This window comes from Euleptes europaea, chromosome 7 (assembly GCF_029931775.1).
Source record: "Euleptes europaea isolate rEulEur1 chromosome 7, rEulEur1.hap1, whole genome shotgun sequence".
NCBI classification, from domain to species: Eukaryota; Metazoa; Chordata; class Lepidosauria; order Squamata; family Sphaerodactylidae; genus Euleptes; species Euleptes europaea.
Window position 1 is genome coordinate 75757328 of NC_079318.1, and position 22558 is coordinate 75779885.

The 22558-nt window shown below is 43.9% G+C and overlaps 1 protein-coding gene across 3 annotated transcripts in view; it reads right to left on the reverse strand.

Annotated features, from left to right (window-relative positions):
* FZD3 (frizzled class receptor 3) overlaps positions 1–21767 on the reverse strand; it is a 34849-nt gene extending 13082 nt beyond the window's left edge. For all 3 annotated transcript variants that reach the window (XM_056852949.1, XM_056852948.1, XM_056852950.1), the window contains exons 1-3: positions 21503–21767; positions 3352–3548; positions 365–1382 (exon numbers count right to left, since the gene is read on the reverse strand). In XM_056852949.1, the coding sequence (XP_056708927.1) occupies positions 365–1382; positions 3352–3548; positions 21503–21691 (1404 nt within the window). In that variant the 5' untranslated portion in view covers positions 21692–21767. The remainder of the gene's footprint in view (positions 1–364; positions 1383–3351; positions 3549–21502) is intronic.
* Positions 21768–22558: the final 791 nt, after the last annotated feature.

Consider the following 22558-nt stretch of genomic DNA (forward strand, 5'->3'; position numbering starts at 1 on the left):
TGCTTTGTTTTTCTGCTGGTTTCAGGCTGTTTTTATGACTTAGTGAATCTTGGTTATTTTAAATTGCTGAATGTTTTTATAGCCTTATGTTTTTAAACATTTCTTCTAAGCTTCCTTGGCAGTTTTGTGACACATAAATATCTCTTTTAAGTATCTACTTTCTGTGGAGTTTCACATTTCTACTGGTTTTCTATTCTGGGTGTTAAATTTGCAGTAGATAATACAATTATAACTCCACAGCATTATTCTTCAAAAGGTGTACATTACTGAAGAGTGATGCCAAAGCCTTTCAGACTACCTATATGTTTGGGAAAATAGGTGGATAGGAATGGATGTAGCATCACAAAGAGATAGGCTTCCTTACCTGATAGGGGCAGGGTATATGATATTCTTTGCACCGTTCTTGGATCCACGTTGTCTCCCACACACCTCTGTAAGCCTGCTCATAGAAATAGCAGCCGATCACAACCAAGAGTGGTACCAAGTAGAGAACACTGAAGACACCAATACGGATCATGAATTTCACCAACTTGTCTTGGTTCTCCTTCTCTAAAGGAATTTCAATGCGTACCCGATTTAAGGAGATAATGCCTGCTAGTAACAGAGAAACTCCAACCACCACATACAGGCACAGGGGAGCAAGAACAAAGTATCTCAAAGCATCCACATCATAGAGGCCAACAAAACATACGCCACTAATGTTGTCACCTTCAATTTTATTCATAGCTAGAAGGATGATGGTTAGGGTTCCTGGGATACCCCATGCACTAGCATGGAAAAGCAAGGCTTTCTTCTCAATGGCTTCACTGCCCCACTTTGGCACAGCTGCCAAGAACCAAGTTATAGTTAGAATCACCCACCAGACACTCCCAGCCATGGTAAAGAAATAGAGCACCATAAAAAGCATGGTGCAAGCTTTGTTGTGTGAGCCCTGTGTCACTGTGGAAGCCTTGTACGTATTGGGGCTAGAAGAATTGCAGGAGACTCGGTCTTCTAGCAAAAAGCCAATGAAGAAAATGAGAGATACCATCATGTAGCAGACAGCATAGAATATAATAGGCCTTTCTGGGTAGCGAAATCTCGTGACGTCGATCAGAAATGTCAAGAAAGTAAATAAGGTGGCTGAAAGGCAGACAATGGAGATCACGCCAATGAAGTATCGTGCAAAGGAGAGCTCCTCACGCCTAAAATACATATTTGGGCATGGGGGAGAGCAGTCTCGTACCCTCAGGAATGTGTAACCCAAATCAGGATCTATCTTTAACTCTCGGGGGCACCAGAAGCCATAGTCCCTTTGCACTGCTACTGGCACCTCTTCTGTTGGTTCTCCAACTACACTGAGATCGACAGGGCGGGGGTAAGGCTCATCACAATCTGGGAACCTAGAACAGAAAAAAAGAGCCTCTTGAAGCAAGTTTACACACACATGTGTTGATGCCTACAAAATAATTACGCAGCTTTCTTGCCTTAGTTCCCTCAAGTGAGAATGATTTCAGTGGGGTATTAGAATATTGGACAGTGATAATGAGATGTTGTCAAGTACTTGGGGCAAAGTCTATTTACTATTTAAATGATCAAGCAAACCCTGTGCAATATCAGAGTCTGACCTTCACTAAGGAACTCTGGTTTTGACCAACATCTACTGGGGTGTGCAGACCAAGATCTGAGTGATTATTACAAATAGGTGTAAGAGCTGCAGTCCACTGCTCTTTCAAGCTCCTGGTGGTGTGAACATCTCCTCTCTACCCATTCCTTTCTCCAGGTCCTAATCCTGGAAAACCACACAGGCTTTGATGTCAGTCATGATATGACAACATGCAGGACTTTGGGAGTACAATGAATGGGACAGGGGAAGTGTTCCCCCCCCCCCCCAGCAAGTAGATGGAATGCACTGAAAGACAGAGAGAGGCTTTAGGCTACAAGTGAGATAAAACATTCCTTGTTAGAGAACTAGAGCTGTGCTTGGGACAGAGACAACTTGAGCTGAGTGCCAAGCAGAGCAGAACACTGGCTGTCTGACTTCCAGTCTATTTATTATGACTGACTTTCCTGACCTCTTCAGCACAAGCCATACCACATCTCTCAGTCTCTCCTCATTTGGCTAAGCTAGAAGAAAGAAGAGGAAAGTGTCCAGTCATCAAGAAATTAACAAAAAAAAGCTAACTCGTCCTAATGGTTGACTGATTACTCTCATCATGAAAAGCTTATAATGCTTTCCTAGCCAGTCTGTCTCAACTGGCCTGGATGTGCTTTGTTTGTGAGCTTTAGCTCCTACAAAAACCATTGCTGGGCTCATTTATTTGTCTCTCCTAAAGCAGCAAGAGGCTTAGGATTATTCAAGATAAGGAAGAATTTTGCAAAGCTGATTGAAAGGAAGTTCAACTTCTTGTCATTCAGTGGTTAGCTAAACTTGGCCATTCACACTACAAACACACTCAGAGAACAGGAGAGAAACAGTTAAAAGAATTAAACTTGCATGTCAATTTGACTTGAAAAAAGAGGAAGTTTTAGAAGTCTGTCATAGTTTGACATGGCTCCTATACTTAATGATTTGTGATTCTGATAACAAAGACAAAACAGAGTCACAAAGTAAGCTGAGGCACCACACTGCTCCACAGTCTCTGTGTGAAGTCTCGGATTTTGCAAATGCTAGGTTAAAAATGCTCTAGCAGTCCTCAGGGTCAAACACAAGTAGGGAGGCAAAGGGCAGTCTGAATGCCAGTGTGGTTAGAATATTCATCTTGGACCAAAGAGCGGTAGCTTCAACTCCCTCCTCACACTACCACATAGCCTAACCTATCTGATAAGGCTCCTTCAAGGAGAAAAAAATTGGATAATTTTATCTATGTATACCACCTGGAGCCACAATTGGGCATAAATATTAAGAATGGTGTTAACTGTGATGGAGTGCATGTAAGTCACACTAACAGCTCAGCAGAAACTCACTAGTCTACCTAGAAAAACAAAAAGGGCAAGAGTCCAGTAGCACCTTAAAGACTAACAAAAATATTTTCTGGTAGGGTATCTGAAGAAGTGAGCTGTGGCTCACGAAAGCTCATACCCTACCAGAAAACATTTTTGTTAGTCTTTAAGGTGCTACTGGACTCTTGCCCTTTTTGACTACTGCAAACAGACTAACACGGCTACCCACTAGAAAAACAAAATTACTTTATACTTACTTCCTAGAACATACTTAAAAAGGGCACATGAAGTCACTTCCAACATATGATGACCCTATGAATTAATTACTTCCAAAACATCCTATCGGCAGCAGACAAACTCAGATCTTGCAAACTGTGGCTTCCTTAAAAGTAGCTGGTAATTAAACAAAGTAAAAGTGCAAAGGCTCACCTACTGCATTCCATATCCTCTGGCCAAGACACACCGAACATCTCCATAAGTTTTGAACATTCTGTATAAGCTCGCTGACATATCCTGCGACAAGGGAGGGTAACTCTGCCATACTCCATGCAAACAGGAGCATACAGAGCACACAAAAATGGCCGAAAATCACGGGAACATTCCAGGTTCACCATGGGATGGAATGGCTATAAAGAGAGTAAAACAAGCAAACAAACAAAATACCTTCAGGCTGTCATTTTAAGCAATAAGGCAGGTTCTTATTAAGTCTTGTGAAACAATCTGGTTTCATAGTCCAACATCTGCTTTTCTCCCCAAAGCTAAACACAGACACTGAGATAATACAGACAGTGGAGGTAACAGACTGAACAGAATGCCAACGAATATTAGTAAGAATGAGCATCATGCACTAGAGCAACTTTCTGATTGCTTTCACTTAGACTGCCAAGCCTCAAACATGTCCATGTGCTTCTGTGTAGAGTATGGTGGGCAACAAGTCAAGAAAATCTGGCTGAACAGGATCTCTACATATATGCCTTCCTCACTAATATAGTATTAGGAAAATTTGTATCCCACCTTTCTATTGTTAAAACAGCATCAAAGCCATTTATAAAATTAAAATTAAAAACAGGAAAAATTAAATTTCATTTCCCCTTTTATAGTGCGAAGTGGTTGATGGATAGCTGTTAAATCTAAGGAAAGGACATTTTTAAACTTGTCTGTTGTGCCATAACAATCCAGGAACAAATACACTTAACCTATTCTGTACTTTGCATTTGGTCAAAATGTTCAGGCAGCTGAAAATTTAGGTAGCTCTTCCTAGAAATTGTGTGTGTGTTAAGTGCCGTCAAGTTGCTTCAGACTTGACGACCTAGGAATTCAGCAAAACCCTCTAAAACATTGCACCTATTGTGTCATTGAGGCAACTATAAATAGTGCATCAGTTTCCTCTAACTACACACTTGCGGCTGGATGCCATGCATCTGTTCTGCTAACGGCAGAGCTTTCCTTCAGTGCGGGAACCAATGCTATAATGCAAAAATGCAGGGCCAGAATGGGGTAGTGGATATAGTGTTGATTCATACCACAAAAGCCTGGAGTTCAAATCTCTGTTTAGCTGTAAAGCTCACTGGGTGGCCTTAAGCCCATTTTACAGGCTTAATAAGAGCATGCAGTGAAATAATGTATGCCACTCTGAATTCCTTGGAGGAAGGGTGTGCTACTAATGTGATGAGATAACACACATCTCCACACCCCAATAAATCAGGTAGCCATAACAAGAAGTGAGTGGAAAGCAGTCAGTACTCACTAGTACTCCTAAGGAATGTGCGAAGGAGCTAGTGCTATAACAATATAAACAGATTTGAAATTGGTCATTATGTACTTCCCCACAAAAGCACATAAAAAAGCCATTCCAGCTCTCTTCTTGGAAGATGGAATGTGTTCTTTGTAATCACCTAAGGGGAAGTCCATCCTTCATGTTACTTCTACTAATTGTATTTCTAAGAGCGCAATCCTAAGGGGGCGTACTTACCCTGGGCCCGGGGATGACACCCCGCACCACCTCCTGAGCGGCTTGCTGCTGAGCACAGCAAGACAAAGACTCCTTAATCAGGAAAACCCAGTGAAACTCTCCATTGAGTTTCACAGGGCTATGCCTGCATTTTTGCACACGTAACTTTGTGCCTGCAAAAAGGGGCATTCCCAGGCCGAAAGGGCTTAGAGAGCTCACTAATGTCAGATCCACCCCTGGGCACACCCCCTTTGATGCTGGTGCAAGCTTCTACACCAAGAAAACGCTGCCAGCGAGGCTGCACCAGCACCCAAGGCTCGCACTGCCACATGGCTCCACACCACTGCATTAGTGCCACTTTAGTTGGTGCAAGTGGCACTAACGCCTATGCTGGGGTCACGCCGGCTCCAAACCCCTTCCCCCACCCTCCGTTAGGATTGGGCTGCCCATCTGGAAAAGAAAGTCGTTGTTTCTAGAACATAGCTGTGTTGGCTGCATTATGAACAATCTGCATTATGCTTCCACTAATTTTAGAGAGCTAGAGGCTGCAAATGGCTCCACTGGTCTCAATCAAAACCCAAAAACAAAAGCCATGTACTACCTTTTATTAGAACTAATCAAAATAATATACTGCAATACTTTGAGGCTGGGTGAGAGTAAAGAAGTGATGGCCCGAAACAATACGAAAACCTGATAAAATAAAACAGATTTTCCCAGTTTTTTCTTAGCATCTTTCCAACTTTTTCCCGTGGAAGAAATGGGAAATTTGGAGGAAGCACTGAAAACCCCCCTCCTATAAAATAGTTCCTCTTTTAAAATGAGTGAAATGCTTCTTAAGTCAAGGGTTTTCCAATTCAAAATGTATAGCATGAGAATGTCATAGACTTTTCCCATTTTTCCAAAGGAAAAAAAAATTGGGTAATTTGTGGAATCACTGGAAAAAATATTGTTTTTTCCTTTTAGAATGAGTGAAATGAAAGACAAGGTTTTACTCAAAATGTGTAGTATGAATTATTTTATTCAAGACTACTTACGTTAGATAATATTAACTGCTATATATATTGTACACTTACATCATTTTCAATAATTTCTTTGCTTAAACACAACTTTTGGCAACAATATAGTAAGAGTTCAGTGTTAAATTTAACTTCATATCAATTATACCGGTAGTTGTCTATTGTGCCAGTTTTTCCTTTGTTTACTACAGAATCTGTTGTCTACCTTCATTATTTTTTCCTACCTCTCAGATGGCAAAAATTCAGACACATGTGCAACTCTTTCTCAAACACTGTAATTTTTCTTGCAGAAAATATTTATATTTTTTAATTCCATAACTTTGCCAAATAGTACAATTTTATATGTTGTTATACATTATGCATTTTATGTTGCTCAATTAGTAAAAGAAGTTGAGGTTTGATAGGAAAGTATTGCATGCATTTAATTTTTTTACATCTCTAGAGGGAGAATCGTTACCTGTCTGGAACCATTTTGCTTTCTAGAGCAATAAAGCAGCCAGTTATAAAATTGGTTTAAGGCTTAATATAACTGAAGGAAATCCTAGTAAATTATTGGCAGAAAACAAACTGACATAGTCTTGGTCTACAAACGACTCATTTAATACATGTGGCAAAGCACGCTCCAACCCACAGAGGTTTATGCTTCAGTACATCTAAGGTGCCACAAGGCTAACTTTTGTTTTAAACTCAAGACCATCTCTCTCATTTGTATATTTGAGAGGTATGAGGAGTAATTATATTTTTATTATCTAAAAGATTTTTGAGCACATTCTACAACGTGAAGCTTAATTACAAAGGCAGCAGTCAGGCAGAAAAAGTATGTGTGTTACATGCATTTGTGGGATAGTAAAGAGATGGTTAATAGTAGAAAAGCTTTCCTCTTATTTTTAATTTAGAGTCCCCATTATAATTAGTGACAGGATAAAATTCAGTCTTGCTTTGCTCTTTTATTAAATATAGTGTGAACATTTTAGATAGGGTTACCAACAGCCTGGAGAAAGAGTATCCCTTTAACAGAGGCTTAATGGGGTGTTATTTAACTCCATGTCATGAAAAGATTCACCTGCCCATTTCTACCCTTTAAGAGAAGTGAAATGTGGCATGACTTTTTTTCCAGATTGCTGCCAACCCTAATTTTAGAGCAAGATTCTTGCTTGTGTGCCACCTGCTAACAAATTTGAAAAGATGACAAAAATGACAGACTGCTAAATGGACAAACTGCTAAACCTAGCATTCAGAGTCATTAGCTTTAGCTCTTCTCCTCTAAGAAAGGGAAAAGAGTATAAAAGACATACAGACACACAGAAATCTGCTTAAAAATACATGATTAAACTTACGTTCTCTTACAGACAGTTCTTCAACAGCACTAGTGCTGCTCATGTCTAAACAAGCAAAACTACTAGACAGACAGCAGGTGATTAAGCATGCAGATTAAATAGGATTTTTCCCTCTGTCCCCTCTAGCCCTTCCTTTCTTTCCTCCTCCACTGGGCCTACGGATTTTGAACTTCAGACAAAAACTTCTTTGAAGAAAGGGGAAAAAAGATGCGAGCAGCAAAAGCTTAGACATTTTAACCTAAAAACAAAAGCTACACAGGCAATCACACACACCACTAATATAGTATCCTGGTTGTGTATGAAAGGGGAAACAAGCAAAAATCTCTTAATCATTATTGGACAGAATTTATGTAACACAAGATGCTTTTGATTGTTCACTGCTCCACCACGAATAGCTGCTTCATAAAAATCAAACAGCAGTTAACATAAACAAAGTTCACAAATGAAAATGTTGCTTTACACTGACAAATTATAGGTTCCTGGAACACACAAAGGTAAAGCTCAAAAGAGCCTTCCTTCTGCATTCACATTCAAATTAACAAGGCTTTGAGTTCAGAGACTCGCCCCCCCCTTCAGAGTTTCATTCCCATTACCATGGGAACCCTGCACCCACCGGCCTTCAAGCACAGCAATAGACCAAGCTTAGTAAAAGGGTGTGAAAAGGGGAGAGAGTCAAAGGGTACAATTTGGCTCATGAGAATCAGAATGCCAACCTTTGTCACACCACAAAAGGCTGGGTATCCATAGGAACAGTTCTGTGCTAAACAGAGAAAGGGCCTTGCGAATATCACGGACAGGGAAATGATACAGGAAAACAGAGGCAAAGGTGCCATGGAACACACAGCATGCGAATACACACATTCTGTCAGCTTTACTTTAGAAGAAAGGATAGTTCTAGAGTACTTTTAATATATATATACATACATAAATGCTTGCCTCTTCATATGGGTTTTACAAGCACAGCTGTCTGTGTTTTTGTTGAATTATTTTATAATTTTAAATTTATGTTTTTAATTGTTCAAGTGTTTTAATGTTTTTATGTTTGCTGCCTTGGGAACCCTGATTGGGTATAAAGGCCATAAAAAAGGTTTTAAATAAAAAACCTACAGCATCAGTAGCTAATCTTGGTACTGATGGAGTTTTTTTACCATTCTAACAAGCCACATGGATGAAGCTTTACAGCAGGGGTGGGGAACCTTTTTTCTGCCAAGGGCCATTTGGATATTTATAACATCATTCGGGGGCCATACAAAATTATCAACTTAAAAATTAGCCTGCCATATTTGGTCAAACGTTTAATTAACTCACCTCTGTTTGTTTCTTGCCCATCCCAGCAATGCCGTGGATTGAACCTGGATTGAACTCTACCACTGAGCCCCAGCCCCTGCCAAGCAGATGCTCTGCCACTGAGCCCACAGGAGAAGTGGGAGCCACACACCAAGGGTCCAGATTGGGGAGGAGCACAGAGTACAGAGAGAGATGCTGCACATTTGTATCCTGCACCTAGGACCTTTTGCATGCCAAGCAGATGATCTACCACTGAGCCCACAGGAGAAGTGGGAGCCACACAGCAAGAGTCCAGATTGGGGAGGGGCAGTCATACCCAGCCTCCTTCTGTCCCTCTCCCTGCCCAATAAAAGCCTCAGATAGGGAGTTTAGGAACTGCTTGCCCGTTCAACACTCCCTCTGGCAAGGACGCAAAGCAACTTCACTTGGCGTCTTGCCACCCCTCTCCTCTTTGTCCGCTGATGTTGTCCACCCTTATCCCCTTCCTCCCAGCACCTGTCCCACCCACCAATTCCCTGCACCCATCCCCTTGCACCAGTATCGGAGGAGACCCATTCCCTCTCCCCCACTGGCTCTGTGTAAGGCCCTCCCTTCCATCTTAGCAGCAGGAACCTCTGCTGCTAACTGGGGCGTCATTGCCTGCGCAGTGCGCACACCTAGGCTGTGCTCTCCATTCCATGGCCCCTTTTCTCCCAACCCCCTCCCTGGGCATGACCCCCTTGCCTGTCTGGTTGCAGCTGCCGCTTGGCCCTCTAGTGGGCCCGTCCCCGGCCTGTCTCCCACTCCCCCCCTCAGCTTGCCTCTGAGTTGGGGTGGGTGGGTTCTCAGCCACGTCTCTGACGGCAGCTGCGTTGTGCGCCGCTAACATGCCCAAGGCCTGTAGCCACCTCGTCATCTGTCCCCGCACCAGCCACATCTCCCCCATTGCCAGCAGCCTGGACCCCAGCAGGACCTCCCCCCTCTCTCTCTCCCTGCACCGCTGCTTGGCGTGTGGGTGGGGTGTCTGGCTGCTCTCCCCCTCTTCTCCCTGATCTGGGCTGGCACAAGGAGGAAGTGGCGCCCTGGAGCTCCTGGCCTCAGCACACGGGCCGCAGCAAATGATCTCATGGGCCTTAAACGGCCCGGGGGGGGGGAGGTTCCCCATCCCTGCTTTACAGAAATACATTACTTAAGTTCACAGGAGGCAAGTTGTTCAAGATACTCCTGGAGGACTGTGGTGGATTGGAAGGCATAAGTTAAATTCAACATACTTTTTAAAAGGCAAACTTAAACTTAACCTCTGGAAACCTGCAAGCTACCTCCCACCCAGATTTCTGCGCCTGGGCCCTTGTTCATCTCTTAAGTTTTCTAAGACATAGCAGCTGCATTCAGATGTCATGAATAAATTACAAAAGAAATGACACTTTACTGTGATTTCTGATTAGTGGCATTTTAATGCACCGTGGCCTGCTTTTTGCCTACAAACCAGGACAGAGCAATGGTTTAGAATCTTCGTTTGTATGCAAAAAACAATCTTCTGGATTTGAACAATTGTGTAGATTTGAATGTCATAAACTGAGATTTCTTTCAAATCAGGCAGCTTTGTGCACAGGTCAGAAGAGAAAAGCAGGCTCATTCTTTTCACGAACAAGCCAGAGTTTATTGTATTTAAATATAATCTGTGCTGTGGGACAGAAAACACACCAGGTGGAAATTGTCCTTCTATGCAACTTCTTAAAAGTGATAAGAGCCTTCCTGAGGACTTGCCCTGACACCTTTATATACCCTCTTGCCCACCAGCCTCAAGCCTCCAAAGCTCTTTTACTTACTCCCCCCCCTTTTGACCTTGGAGCAACTCTTTTCCCATTTTTGCTTTCTTTAAATTCATTTTTAATATTAAGGGTGCCTCTGAAAGGACAAAAGGTTAAACATCTCCCGGAATGACTACAAAGCCATATGTATTCTTAAAAACCTGAATAAGTCCACTGCCAGCAAAAGAGCAATGTTTAATGAAGACTTGGACTGTCAATTTTGATTTCCTGTTTAATGAAGATCTGAACTGCCAATTTTGATTTCCTGTTCATCAGGGAAGGCCAGCTTTTGTTCTTTCAGGAGACACTGGTTTCCAGAAAGTGGTCTTGAGGGGAGAGGAGCCGACAAAATGACCTCCCAGGTAGCAAGACTGAATAAACTTGCTGCTATTTAGCAGGAATGGCTTCTATAGTTACAAATGAACAAAGGCATGACCAGACACTGCATATAAACCCACAGAGGTAAACTATGTGTACCTTTCTCTTTTTCACACAGTCAGACTTGGAAGTGTTCTCTTTTCTCCTTACAAATGAAATTGCAGTCATATTATTTCCACACATGGGCTAAAATTTGGTAGGGCTGCTACTGGCCAGATAAAAACAGATCTGACCTATGTGAAACCAGTTAAGAGTTGACTCTAGTTGAATTTCCTTTATTGAAAAAGTTAACACAAGCCTTTTAAAGTCTCTCTCCCCAGGAATATAACATTTAGAAACCTTCTGGCTGCCAGCATAATATTTATGGTATCAAGGGAGGCAATTCTCTTTTATAGGTTCTTATAGTACAATCCTAAGAAAAGTTAACCCTTCTAGGCCTATTGACTTCCATGGACTAAGAAAGGTGTAACCCTATTTAGGATTGCACCTATAGCTTTGCATCTGTAATGTTACAGATGTTAACTCCTGGGATGACAATTTCTTCAGCTTGGTGTAGTGGTTAAGAGTGGCGGACTCTAATCTGGAGAACTGAGTTCGATACGCCACTACTCCACATGAAGCCTGCTGGGTGGCCTTGAGCTAGTCACAGTTCTCTCAGAACTTTCTCAGCCTCACTATCTCACAAGGTGTTTGTTGTGGGGAGGGGAAGGGAAAGTAATTGTAAGCCACTTTGAGACTCTTTAAAGCACTGGTTCCCAACCGGTGGTCCGCGGACCACAAGGGGTCTGGCACGCAGCTCTCTCCCTCTCTCTCAGCTGAGCTGCGGCTCAGGGGCCGTGTGTGAGGTAAAGCGCCCTCCCCCCCCCTTTCCCTCTCCTCACAGTGCGGCAGGGTTTTGCACGCGGCGCTCGAGGGCCAGCAGTGCCAAGGCGGGCGGCTGCAGCAGCCAATCAGCAGGTGGGATTTTCCCACTGGTTTTGGCTGGCAGAGGAGGCCGAGGCGCTGAGGACAGGCGGACGGCAGGCCCCCTGGGGAGGGAAGGTAGGAAGGAGCCCAGGCGGCGGCAGCAAGGAGGAGGTAGTCTTGGATTTGTCTTCCCGTGGTGATCCTCCTCAGCCTCCACCCCATTCCCTCTTTATAGGGCCGTCCCCCTCTTAAACGCCTCCCCTGCCCCCACACCGGGCTGGGCCGGGACTTCCTTCAGTCCGACCCTTCGCCTTCCGCCCCGCCCCGGCTCGTCCGACGCCCAGCTGGCCGGTGGGCCGCTCAGAAGCTGGTGCCATGTGTCTTCGCCTCCCCCTCGCTCATCCTCCTGTCTCCCGGCCGTTTGTGGGGAGGGCCCTCGCTGTGCTCCTCTCTCGTGATGGCTTCCTAGAGGAGAGGGGACGTATTGGCAAGGGATTGGCTGGGCCTCGGTTCCCCCCGGCCCCCAGGCCGCTCACGCGGCCACCGTACTCCCTCGCCGGCGACACGACCGAAGGGGCGCTGGTTGGCGCACATGCCGCCCTCCCGGCTCCTTCCGTTGGGGACGGAAGACGGCCCCCCGGGCTAGCCTCCAGGCATGGGTTGCCCCCCTGTGCGGTAAGTGTGCCGCGTTGTAGTGGGCCCGCGACGGAAGGGCTAACTGCTGTCACGGGACGGGGTTATTGGCCATTTGTGAATGGGAGGTTTTGCCTTGGATTTGCCACTCAGGTGCACGTTTTCCCCATCCAGATTCTCAAAACTCTGCAAGGGGAGTTATTGGGCATCTGTGAATGGGAGGTTTTGCCTTGGATTTGCCTTTCAATAAAAAGTTGTTTGCATCATTGAAAGCTCTGCTATTGTGTTTTTCTTTTAAGGCAAAAGATGTTAACGTATGAGTTATTTTTTCTAAACTAAAACCTCAGTATTCAGGTTAAATTGCCGCATTGGCACTCAGAATTTTTATTTTGAACCTTGGGGTCCCTGCACCGAACAAAGAAGTTCTAGTGGTCCCTGCTCAAAAAAAGGTTGGGAACCACTGCTTTAAAGATAGAGAAAAGCTGGGTATAAAAACCAACTCTCCTTCTTCTTATTAAAGCCACCTGCAAGTGAAGACTGGTACACTAGTTAAATTTGTGCCAACAACAAGCAGCATTATTTTATTACTCTTCAGGTTTTCCCAGATTATTTCTGATAATCTGGGACAATTTCCTCTTTCTATTTATTCCTTTTGCAGTGATCATCGGATGAATCAATTTCCTTAGTAAAATAGAAGAGGTGCAGATTTGGAAAACATGCTTGCTGGGCACACCATCTGTTCCAAGTTGGCATAAATACTTCATGATACCACCTACACACATTCCTGCAATTTCAGATGCAGTATGCCACTGGCAAATCAAATGCTTTATCAAAAAATTTTTTTTTACAAAAGGGTCAACCAGGCTACTTAAAATTGAGCATGTGTGTATATTATACCCTTTCCAGTGCAGTGATCTATCCAACTTACATACATAGAGTTGGGCCTCATCAAAAAGTTCACCATGTGCAAGGGGTCAACTCCTCCCCCCACCCATAGCTTCTGGGGATCCCCTAGCCCCCAAAGGCAGCATTTCAGAATGAAATTTGGTCTGCTTCTGAAGGGGTGGAATCTGTGCATGAAATTTAAATAGCATCCAACCCATGATTTTAACAAAAAACATACATTCTTTGAGTGTTCGAAGCATAGTCTTGGGAGATGGCTTTTAGCTAATTGAGTTTTACTGTATAGTATTTACTTTCCATAGTTGTGTGCAGCATTTTAAAGAGATCACTGGCAAGATGATTCTACTATCTACCCTTCCCCTCAAGTTTGAACTTGTTTACTGCATTTCTCAACTGCCATTTTATTTATTGCTCAGCAGTATCTTCTCATGTAACCTCTTGCGAAGTGTAGTGCAAGATGGAAAAAGCTACCTAGGATATTTTGATAGAAAGAAGGAATACTTCAAATAAAGATGTGCCAAGATTATTGAAGATACACTGATTTAAAAAGATTTAGAATTTTTTAAAATTTAAATTTTGTTTAAAGCTCCTTCATACTTTCCTTGTATGAACTACATTCCAGATTCCTTATCAGAACTCTCCTCAATAGTTTTGCAGCTTGTCAACATCTTAAGGTATTTAAAGTGATATGCTTATTTCATTTAGGTTCAATATTTGTTGGTTAAGAAAGTTTGTCTATGATAACTGATTTGCAATAGCTAATTCACACTATGATCACACAAGAAACAGGGTCATGTAAATTAGTGACGGTTACTTTCAGACAATTACTATCTCAACGGAACCAACTGTATACTCACACCTAGAAATTCATTAACATTTCTATTTCAACATTTTTATTTCAAAGCTGGTACCATCTACATAATGCTGGCCTATGCTGGACAGCTCCTGCATACTTTAGCTTACATTGGTCCAACTGAGCTGTCCAAATTTTCTAGTATACTAGAAGTTATGCAAAGGGGTTCAAAACAAAAGGTTCTTTTGTCATCTGCAATAAATACAGAAACAATTTGAGACAAAGAGAGAAAAAAGTCTTCAAAACAGCATCAACTGAAGCCCTACTAGTCACATAAGATGCATCTGTATCAATTCACATGAGTGGAATTTGTAGCAAAAAAGCTAGCAGATACAGTCCTAACCCTTACAGAAGCGGCCCCCACCTATGCAACAGGATAGAATTATGTCAAATGACTGTGGGAATAGAGTTTGCTGCCAGAAGTCTAACATGTATATTCAGCCCTCCCTCAGAGTGTGCAATCACATTACACTATGCAGGCTGGAATTCTAAAACCTTTGCTGCATTCTGCATGACAAGATATTATCGTGCTGTGCAAAGTTCTATAGCTATGGCTATATGCTCTTCTAAAAGTACAGTGAGAATTTTTATAGCCAACCAAGATAAAAGAGCAAAATAAACAACAACAAATTCCTATTAATTCACTGCTGTAAAAAAGCAGCCAGGCTCCCCCATTTAAATAAAGACGGAGAGGGGGAGATAGTGAGGCCAGCTCTAATGGAAAACCATTGCTGCCTCAACCATAGGCCTGGTGGAACATCTCAGTCTTGCAGGCCCTGCGGAACTGAGTGAGATCCCACAAGGCCCTGGACTCATTAGACAGAGAGTTCCACCAGGCTGGGGTCAGGGCCAAAAATGCCCTGGCCCTGGTTGAGGACAGCTGGACATTTCTCAGGCTGGGGACCACTAGCAGGTTGGTCTCTGCTGAGCATAATGCTCTCCGAGGGATGTATTGGGAGAGGAGGTCTCACAGAAATGAGGGTCCCTGACCATTTTGGTTTTTAAAGGTTAAAACCAGCACCTTGAACCTGATTCAATATCAGGTCAATATCACTGGCTGGAACCACTGCAGTTGTCAGAGCACTAGCTCAGTGGTCGGCAAACTGCGGCTCCCAAGCCGCATGCGGATCTTTGGCCCATTGAGTGCGGCTCCCTGCCTCCCCCCCCGTCCGTCAGCTGATGCGCCTCCTCCGCATCCCCGCGCCCAGCCAGGCAGAGGCGCCGCACTCCCGCCGGGCTCCAGCGCGCCCCAGGCGGGAGGAGCCAGCAGGCGAGAGGGAGGTGGCACCCCCCTCCCCCGGTCTCCCCTCCTCTCTCTCTCTCTGGCGGGGAGGGATCAGAGGCGGCGGGGAGAGGCGGCAGCTGGCCGCCCAGGCTGCTGCTGCAAGGGGGGGGGAGAGGCAGGCTCCGCCTCACGCTGGGCCGTCTCGAGGCTGGCGGGGCTCCACCTGCCCAGCTGTTAGGCTGGGTGCGCCGGGCTGTTTCCCTGCCCTGCCTCCTGCTTCCCCAGCTGCCCGCACCTCTTTCCCGGCCGGCTGTTCCACTGGGAGCCCGCCCCGCCCCGCTCCCTCAGCTCCCCTCGTTGTCTGCGAGGGGTGGAAGAGTCGTCGGAGTCGTCGGTTTGTTGTCCCACGTCGGCCGGTAAGTCTGCCGACTTGGAACAAAATCCTCATCCCTGGCTGAGCGGGGGTGGACGTTTGGCTGACTGGGGTGGGGAGAGATAGCGGAGCCGGCTTCTTGGGAGGGGCCATGGCTCAAGGGTCGGAGCGGACAGGCAAGACCTTCGCCCTGCCAGTGAAGGGGAGGTTTTGCCTTGGATTTGCCACTCAGATGCACATTTTCCCCATCCAGATTCTCAAAACTCTGCATGGGGGTTATTGGCCATTTGGGAATGGGAGGTTTTGCCTTGGATTTGCCACTCAGATGCACATTTTCCCCATCCAGAGTCTCAAAACTCTGCATGGGGGGTTACTGGCCATTTATGAATGTGAGGTTTTGCCTTGGATTTGCCACTCAGATGCACAACTCAACAATAAGCCCCCCTGCAGAGTTTTGAGAATGCAGATGGGGAAAATGTATAGTGTTTGTCAGTCATTGTCATGATTTAATTTTATGGATACCTTATTTACTTTTTTCCCTCAGAGGCCATGTCTACCCATTGGCTTTCTTGTTGGTAGACCTGGACTCCGAGGAGGGGGAAAAGTCCCCCTTCAGAGGCCAGGTCTACCAATTGGCTTCTATGGGCTTCTGGAGGCCAGGTCTACTGCCAAGAAAGCCAATGGGTAGACCTGGCCTCCCAATGGGACTCAGCAGGAGGCCAGGTCTACCAATAGGCTTTTATGGCGGTAGACCAGGCCTCCAGACGAGGACTCCGGACGAGGAGGGGGAAATGGCAGGGACTTACAATTTAATTTTTATCAATAAATAAGATCACTATTAAGTATGATATCAAGTTTTATTCAGTGTACCTATAGTTTAATTAAGACTTAAAACTTTAATTAAAGTTTATTAAGTTAATAAACAGTGTACCTACCTATATAGTTTAAGAAATTTGGCTCTCAAAAGAAATCTCAATCGTTGTACTGTTGATATTTGGCTCTTTTGACTAATGAGTTTGCCAACCCCTGCACTAGCTGAATATGAGCTCTCCGTGGGGTCTCAGTAAGGACCCTTGCCGCTCCATTCTGAACCAGCTGGAGCTTTTGGCTCAGTCTCGAGGGTAGCCCTATGTAGAGTGAGTTACAGTAATCAAGCCTGGAGGTAACCATCGCATGGATCACTGTGGCTAGGCTGGGGCAGGAGAGGTACACACCAGCTGCCTAACCCAGTGGAGATGATAAAAAAGCAGACTGGGCTGCAGCTGTGACTTGCTGCCCCGACCCAGCCACAAGACCTCCGTCTAAGATGGATTTCACTTCAGTTGGCTCTGTCTCAACCAACCTGCCATGGCCTCCAAACACCTGGTCAGTGTGTCCGGGCAGCAGTCCATCAACAGGCAAAGATGGGTGTCCTCAGCATACCAGTGACAACCTGGCCTGAAACTCCAGACAAGCTGGGTAAGGGGGTGCAGATAGATGTTAAACAACATTGGGGAGAGGATCGAGACCCCACACCAAAGGGTGCCACAATGATAACTTCTCCCCCAGCGCTACCTTTTGTCCCTGACCATGGAAGAAGGATGCAGCCATTGAAGGGCTGTGCCCCAAATCCCCACATCAGCCAGGCAGTGGTCTAAAAGACCGTAATCAACTGTGTCAAAGGCCGCTGAAAGATCTAACAGGATCAGCAGCCCTATCCCGGCTCAATCCAGCTGTTGACGAAGATATACACAATCACCAGTCCCAAACACTAATAGCCATACTATCCCAGGTTTATTCATTTGTTGATCTTCTAAGGTTACATATGCCACCAAGTGTCAACAGTGCTCTTCTACTCCACAGAAAAAAAACAGAAATTTTGAGGAGTACTGGGTAAAATGAAGCTTGTTGCTCTACCTTGCAAGAGAAGCAAATAAATAAATAAAAAAAAAGATCAGTAAGAGGTAGGGTAGAAACTGCACCAAAGTCTCAGAGAAAACAAAGTTTCATTGAGAATTTGTCTCCCAAAAACCAGATAGCCAAAATTAAGATACATGTGCTAAGATAGCATAGGGTGCATCAGCTTGCAGGTGAAAGAAGTCAGTTAGTATTATATTGTTCAAACTCAGTCAGCATAGCCTTTTCCTTTATACGGAGTATTTGAGTGATTTGGGTGATGATCCAAGATTCTTCAAAGTAAGTTACATATATAAAAAGAAAGCATATGTTGGATGCTTTGCTTCTTCATTTTAACTGAAGATATGCCAAGTGATAGCCTGCAAATACTGTTTGGGCAAAAGCCATGCTTTTGATGAGACAAAATTGTTTCCCCAAACCCCTTATAAAGGTGCCTTTCTTGCAAGCCAACCCCCCTTGTGAGTCTTAAAATACCTTCTCTTCCTGGAGGCTATATCTCAACTTATACAGATCAAGTAGTAGAAAAGGGCAAGAGTCCAGTAGCACCTTAAAGACTAACAAAAATATTTTCTGGTAGGGTATGAGCTTTCGTGAGCCGCAGCTCACTTCTTCTTTAAGGTGCTACTGGACTCTTGCCCTTTTCTACTACTGCAGACAGACTAACACGGCTACCCACTGTGAACAGATCAAGTAGTGACTGTGATATCACAGCATTTTGTAGCCATTCTGATTGGACTAATCATTGGACTAATAATTGGATTCCACTAAAGGCAAATAAACCAGACTCATGACAAAACTACATGTTACATCTGGCATGTGATCACCACAGGGACTTGCAGCTATATGACAACTGTAAGGTTTCTGTGGAAACTCAATTTGGAAGTGCTGTAGGGCCCTAATTCTGGGCTGGATCATGGCGCAGGGGGAGGAGCCCTTGGGGTATATGTGCATTGAAAGCTTGCATATGCAGCCCCCCATGGGGTAAATAAGACCTCCAGCATAGCTTCAGATTGAAAAAATGGTAGGGAGGCAGGAGCCCCTCCTCTGCCCACACCATGGTCCTGACCAGAATTAGGTCCTTGTGGTGCTTCTAAGCTGAGTTCCCACCAGGAACTCACAACTGGCTTCCTGCTGCAAGTCCCTGTGGTGATCATTTAGTAGATATAATGTATAGTTTGGCCCTTATAGCGAGGACAGTGGTAACTTACTGTTCACACATGGGGTTTTAACTAATCGAGAGTGCAGTGCCTTTCCTCTAAGCAACAAAAGGAAGACACACAGTTTACATGTGATGAGGGGCTAAGGATTAGCTACTACACTCAAAGGGAAGATGGCAATTAGCCAGTTTTTTAAAAATCTGCAATGACTTTGTTTTGGGGGTCAATTTAACATGCTGGTTTTAGTCTGTGAAGCAGGAAAAGCCCGAGCCCTGATGAGCTCAGGGAACTTCTCCTTTCATAACACCCCCCAACATTTAAGATCCACTAAGGAAACTCTGCTTAATTTATCATCCTATACACAAGCTAGACTCGTTCCCATGGGACAAAAGGACTTTTCATTTATTACCTTAGAATTCTGCAATTTTCTTCAGTGGCAGGTACATATGTCCCTTAGATCAGCCTCTGTACCAAAGGACTGGAGAATGGCCAATGTAACACCCATTTATAAAAAAGGTTCCAGGGGGGACCCAGGAAATTACAGGCCAGTTAGCTTAACTTCTGTTCCAGGTAAATTAGTGGAAAGCATTATTAAAGATAGAATTGTCAAGCATATAGAAGGGCAAGGTCTGCTGGGCAAAACCCAACATGGCTTCTGTAAGGGTAGGTCCTGTCTCACTAACCTATTAAGAGTTTTTTGAAAGCGTCAATAAGCATGTGGACAGGAATGAGCCTGTGGATATTGTGTATTTGGATTTCCAAAAAGCTTTTGACAAAGTCCCCCACCAAAGACTGCTAAGCAAACTTCATAGTCATGGGATAAGAGGACAAGTCCTCTTATGGATTGAGAGCTGGCTGAAAAATAGGAAGCAGAGAGTAGGAATCAATGGTCAGTTCTCACAATGGCGGGATGTGAGCAGTGGGGTGCCTCAGGGATCTGTGTTGGGACAGGTGCTTTTCAACCTGTTCATCAATGACCTGGAGTTGGGGTTAAACAGTGAAGTAGCCAAGTTTGCAGGTGACACCAAATTATTTAGGGTGGTTAAAACAAAATCGAACTGTGAAGAGCTCCAGAAGGATCTCTGCGTACTGGAAGAATGGGCATTAAAATGGCAAATGAGATTCAATGTGAGCAAGTGTAAAGTGATGCATATTGGGGCAAAAAATCCCAGCTTCACATATACACTGATGGGATCTGTGCTGGCAGCGACATACCAAGAAAGGGATCTTGGGGTGGTGGTGGATAGCTCAATGAAGATGTCAACCCAGTGTGCGGCTGCTGTAAAAAAGGCAAATTCTATGCTGGCCATAATTAGACGAGGAATAGAGAATAAAACTGCTGATATCATACTGCCCTTGTGCAAATCTATGGTGAGACCACACTTGGAATACTGTGTACTGGTCACCACACCTAAAAAAGGATATTACAGAGCTTGAGAAGGTGCACAAAAGAGCAACCAAAATGATTAAGGGACTAGAGCAACTGTCCTATGGGGAGCAGTTAGGATGCTTAGGGCTGTTTAGCTTGGAAAGAAGGCGGCTAAGGGGAGACATGATAGAGGTCTATAAAATTATGCATGGTTTGGAGAGAGTGGACAGGGAGAAGTTTTTCTCCCTCTCCCCATAATACTAGAACACGGGGTCATCTGCTAAAGCTGGAGAGCGAGAGATTCAAAACAGATAAAAGGAAATATTTTTTCACACAACGCATAGTTAAATTGTGGAACTCCCTGCCCCAGGATGTGGTGATGGCTGCCAGCTTGGAGGGCTTTAAGAGGGGATTTCATGGAGGAGAGGGGTATTCATGGCTATTAGTTAGAATGGATACTGGTCATGCTGCATACCTATTCTCTCTAGTATCAGTAGAGCATGCCTATTATTTTGGGTGCGGTGGAACACAGGTAGGATGGTACTGCTGCAGTCGTCTTGTTTGTGGCTTCCTAAAGGCACCTGGTTGGCCACTGTGTGAACAGACTGCTAGACTTGATGGGCCTTGGTCTGATCCAGCAGGGCCTTTCTTATGTTCTTATGGCTTCCTTGTCAGTGAAGACCCTTCTTTTTTGTGACTTTGGAAGCTAAACTGCTAAAATGTTCTTCTGCTCGGCTTACTAGTTTGTTGGTTTAGTCTCATTTTATATTGCTTGCTCTTTAATTTTTTTTATTTCAGTGCATTGTGATTGAGTTTTAATTTTTTTCATACTGCTTTTGAAATACGGGGGGGGGGGGAGAATATAATCACATAAAAATAAGGAACATAACAGGTCTGACACACACCTCTGCTATGGTATTTGCCAAGCCATGAAAGACACTTTCATGTATTTAATTCAATAATTCAGGGTTGATTAAATATTATGCATGTAACATGGAACACCCTTCTGTATAAGATAAGCTAGGAAGCCCACAAGCTTATAATCACACAAGATGTCTCAACGTATGACCTTTGTTTTTTGTTCACATAAGTTCTTTTGTATATTTATTTACTTCATTTATACCCTGCCTTTCTCCCCAATGGGGATCCAAAAGCAGCTTATATCATTCTACTCTCCACAACCACTATAGGTTAGGCTGAGAGTGTGCAACTGCCCCAAGGTCACCCAGCAACTTTCCATGCCAGAATGGGGATTCAAACTGGGATCTCCTATATCCTAGTCTGACACTCTAATTATTATAAATCACTGGTTACAAGAAACTTTCAATGCAATTGTAAAGTGCCACTATAACCATAAAGATACCCAATGTGTCCTTTTGTGCTTCACTACTACAGTGATATGCACCAAAAATATTGGTTAGACCAAGTAGCCTAAGAAATCCCCTAATAATAAAAGCAATTCACTCAGAAATTAAAGCCATATATAAACCTGAGATTAACCCTTACCTCCATCGCTAGAGCTGCTGTTTGCTGATCATAATGGTTCAGAAGATTAGGCATGAATGTGGTATTGTAAGGAAGGTCCTGGCACATCCTCAAGATGATGGGTTCACATGAGAACAGGCTATGGCCACCTGTACATCCTACCAGAATAGCCAGAGGCCAAAGAAAATGGAACATCCAGTTTGCAGCCATCCTTTCAGAGTGATTCTGTAACTCTCCAGCTTATTCAGCAGACATTAGGAGATAACAACATGCCATGGTTAGCATTTCAACTTTTCTCTTTAAGGTTCTTCAGAGACCAAACAACATTTTGCATTTGTACCACTCAGCACAGTCCAATAGAATGTTCTCATTCCTGAGGCATGAATAAGGTACTTCATCATGGCCTTTGCTTTATATTGGGATAAAAGTTGCATCAAGCCATCTAACCATCCGCTTAACCACATTCCCAAACAACAGATCCCATGTCAACAGGTTCTCTTCTTTCATTCAAAAAGCAACCTAAAAATAAATAAAACATAGTAATATTAAACTTCAACAATACACTTAACAATTAAATAGGGCTCAGACCTGGATCTAATGGACTCCTCCCTGCAAACCCATAGTCCTGGAACCCTCTTCATTCATATCCTGCCAACCAAACCTTACTTATGCCCATTTAGCTATCCTCAGTTTGTTGCTTAAAATGTAAGAAGGATATAATAGATATAACAGAAGTCAACAGAACAGGAATCAATAGTGTTGGCTTTTTCCCCCAGTGCCATTGTGGTAACTTTTCAGTGTTGTTTGCTTTTATGTTCAAAAGTACATTTTAATAAGTAATTATTGTCAGATTAGTCCCAAGCTGTTTCAGCACAGTTCACTTCTATGCTGTTCTCTGCATTATATTCCATAAATCATTCCATTCTAGAACTAAAACTTATTTACCACTTTAAGTACATTACTACAAGCACAGAACGGAGGCTACAGGAATATTGTAACAAATATTCTCAAAGTTCAAGAAAAGAACAACATTCTGCTCATCAATCAGAACTGATGGTGGTGGAAAGTGCCGTCTCA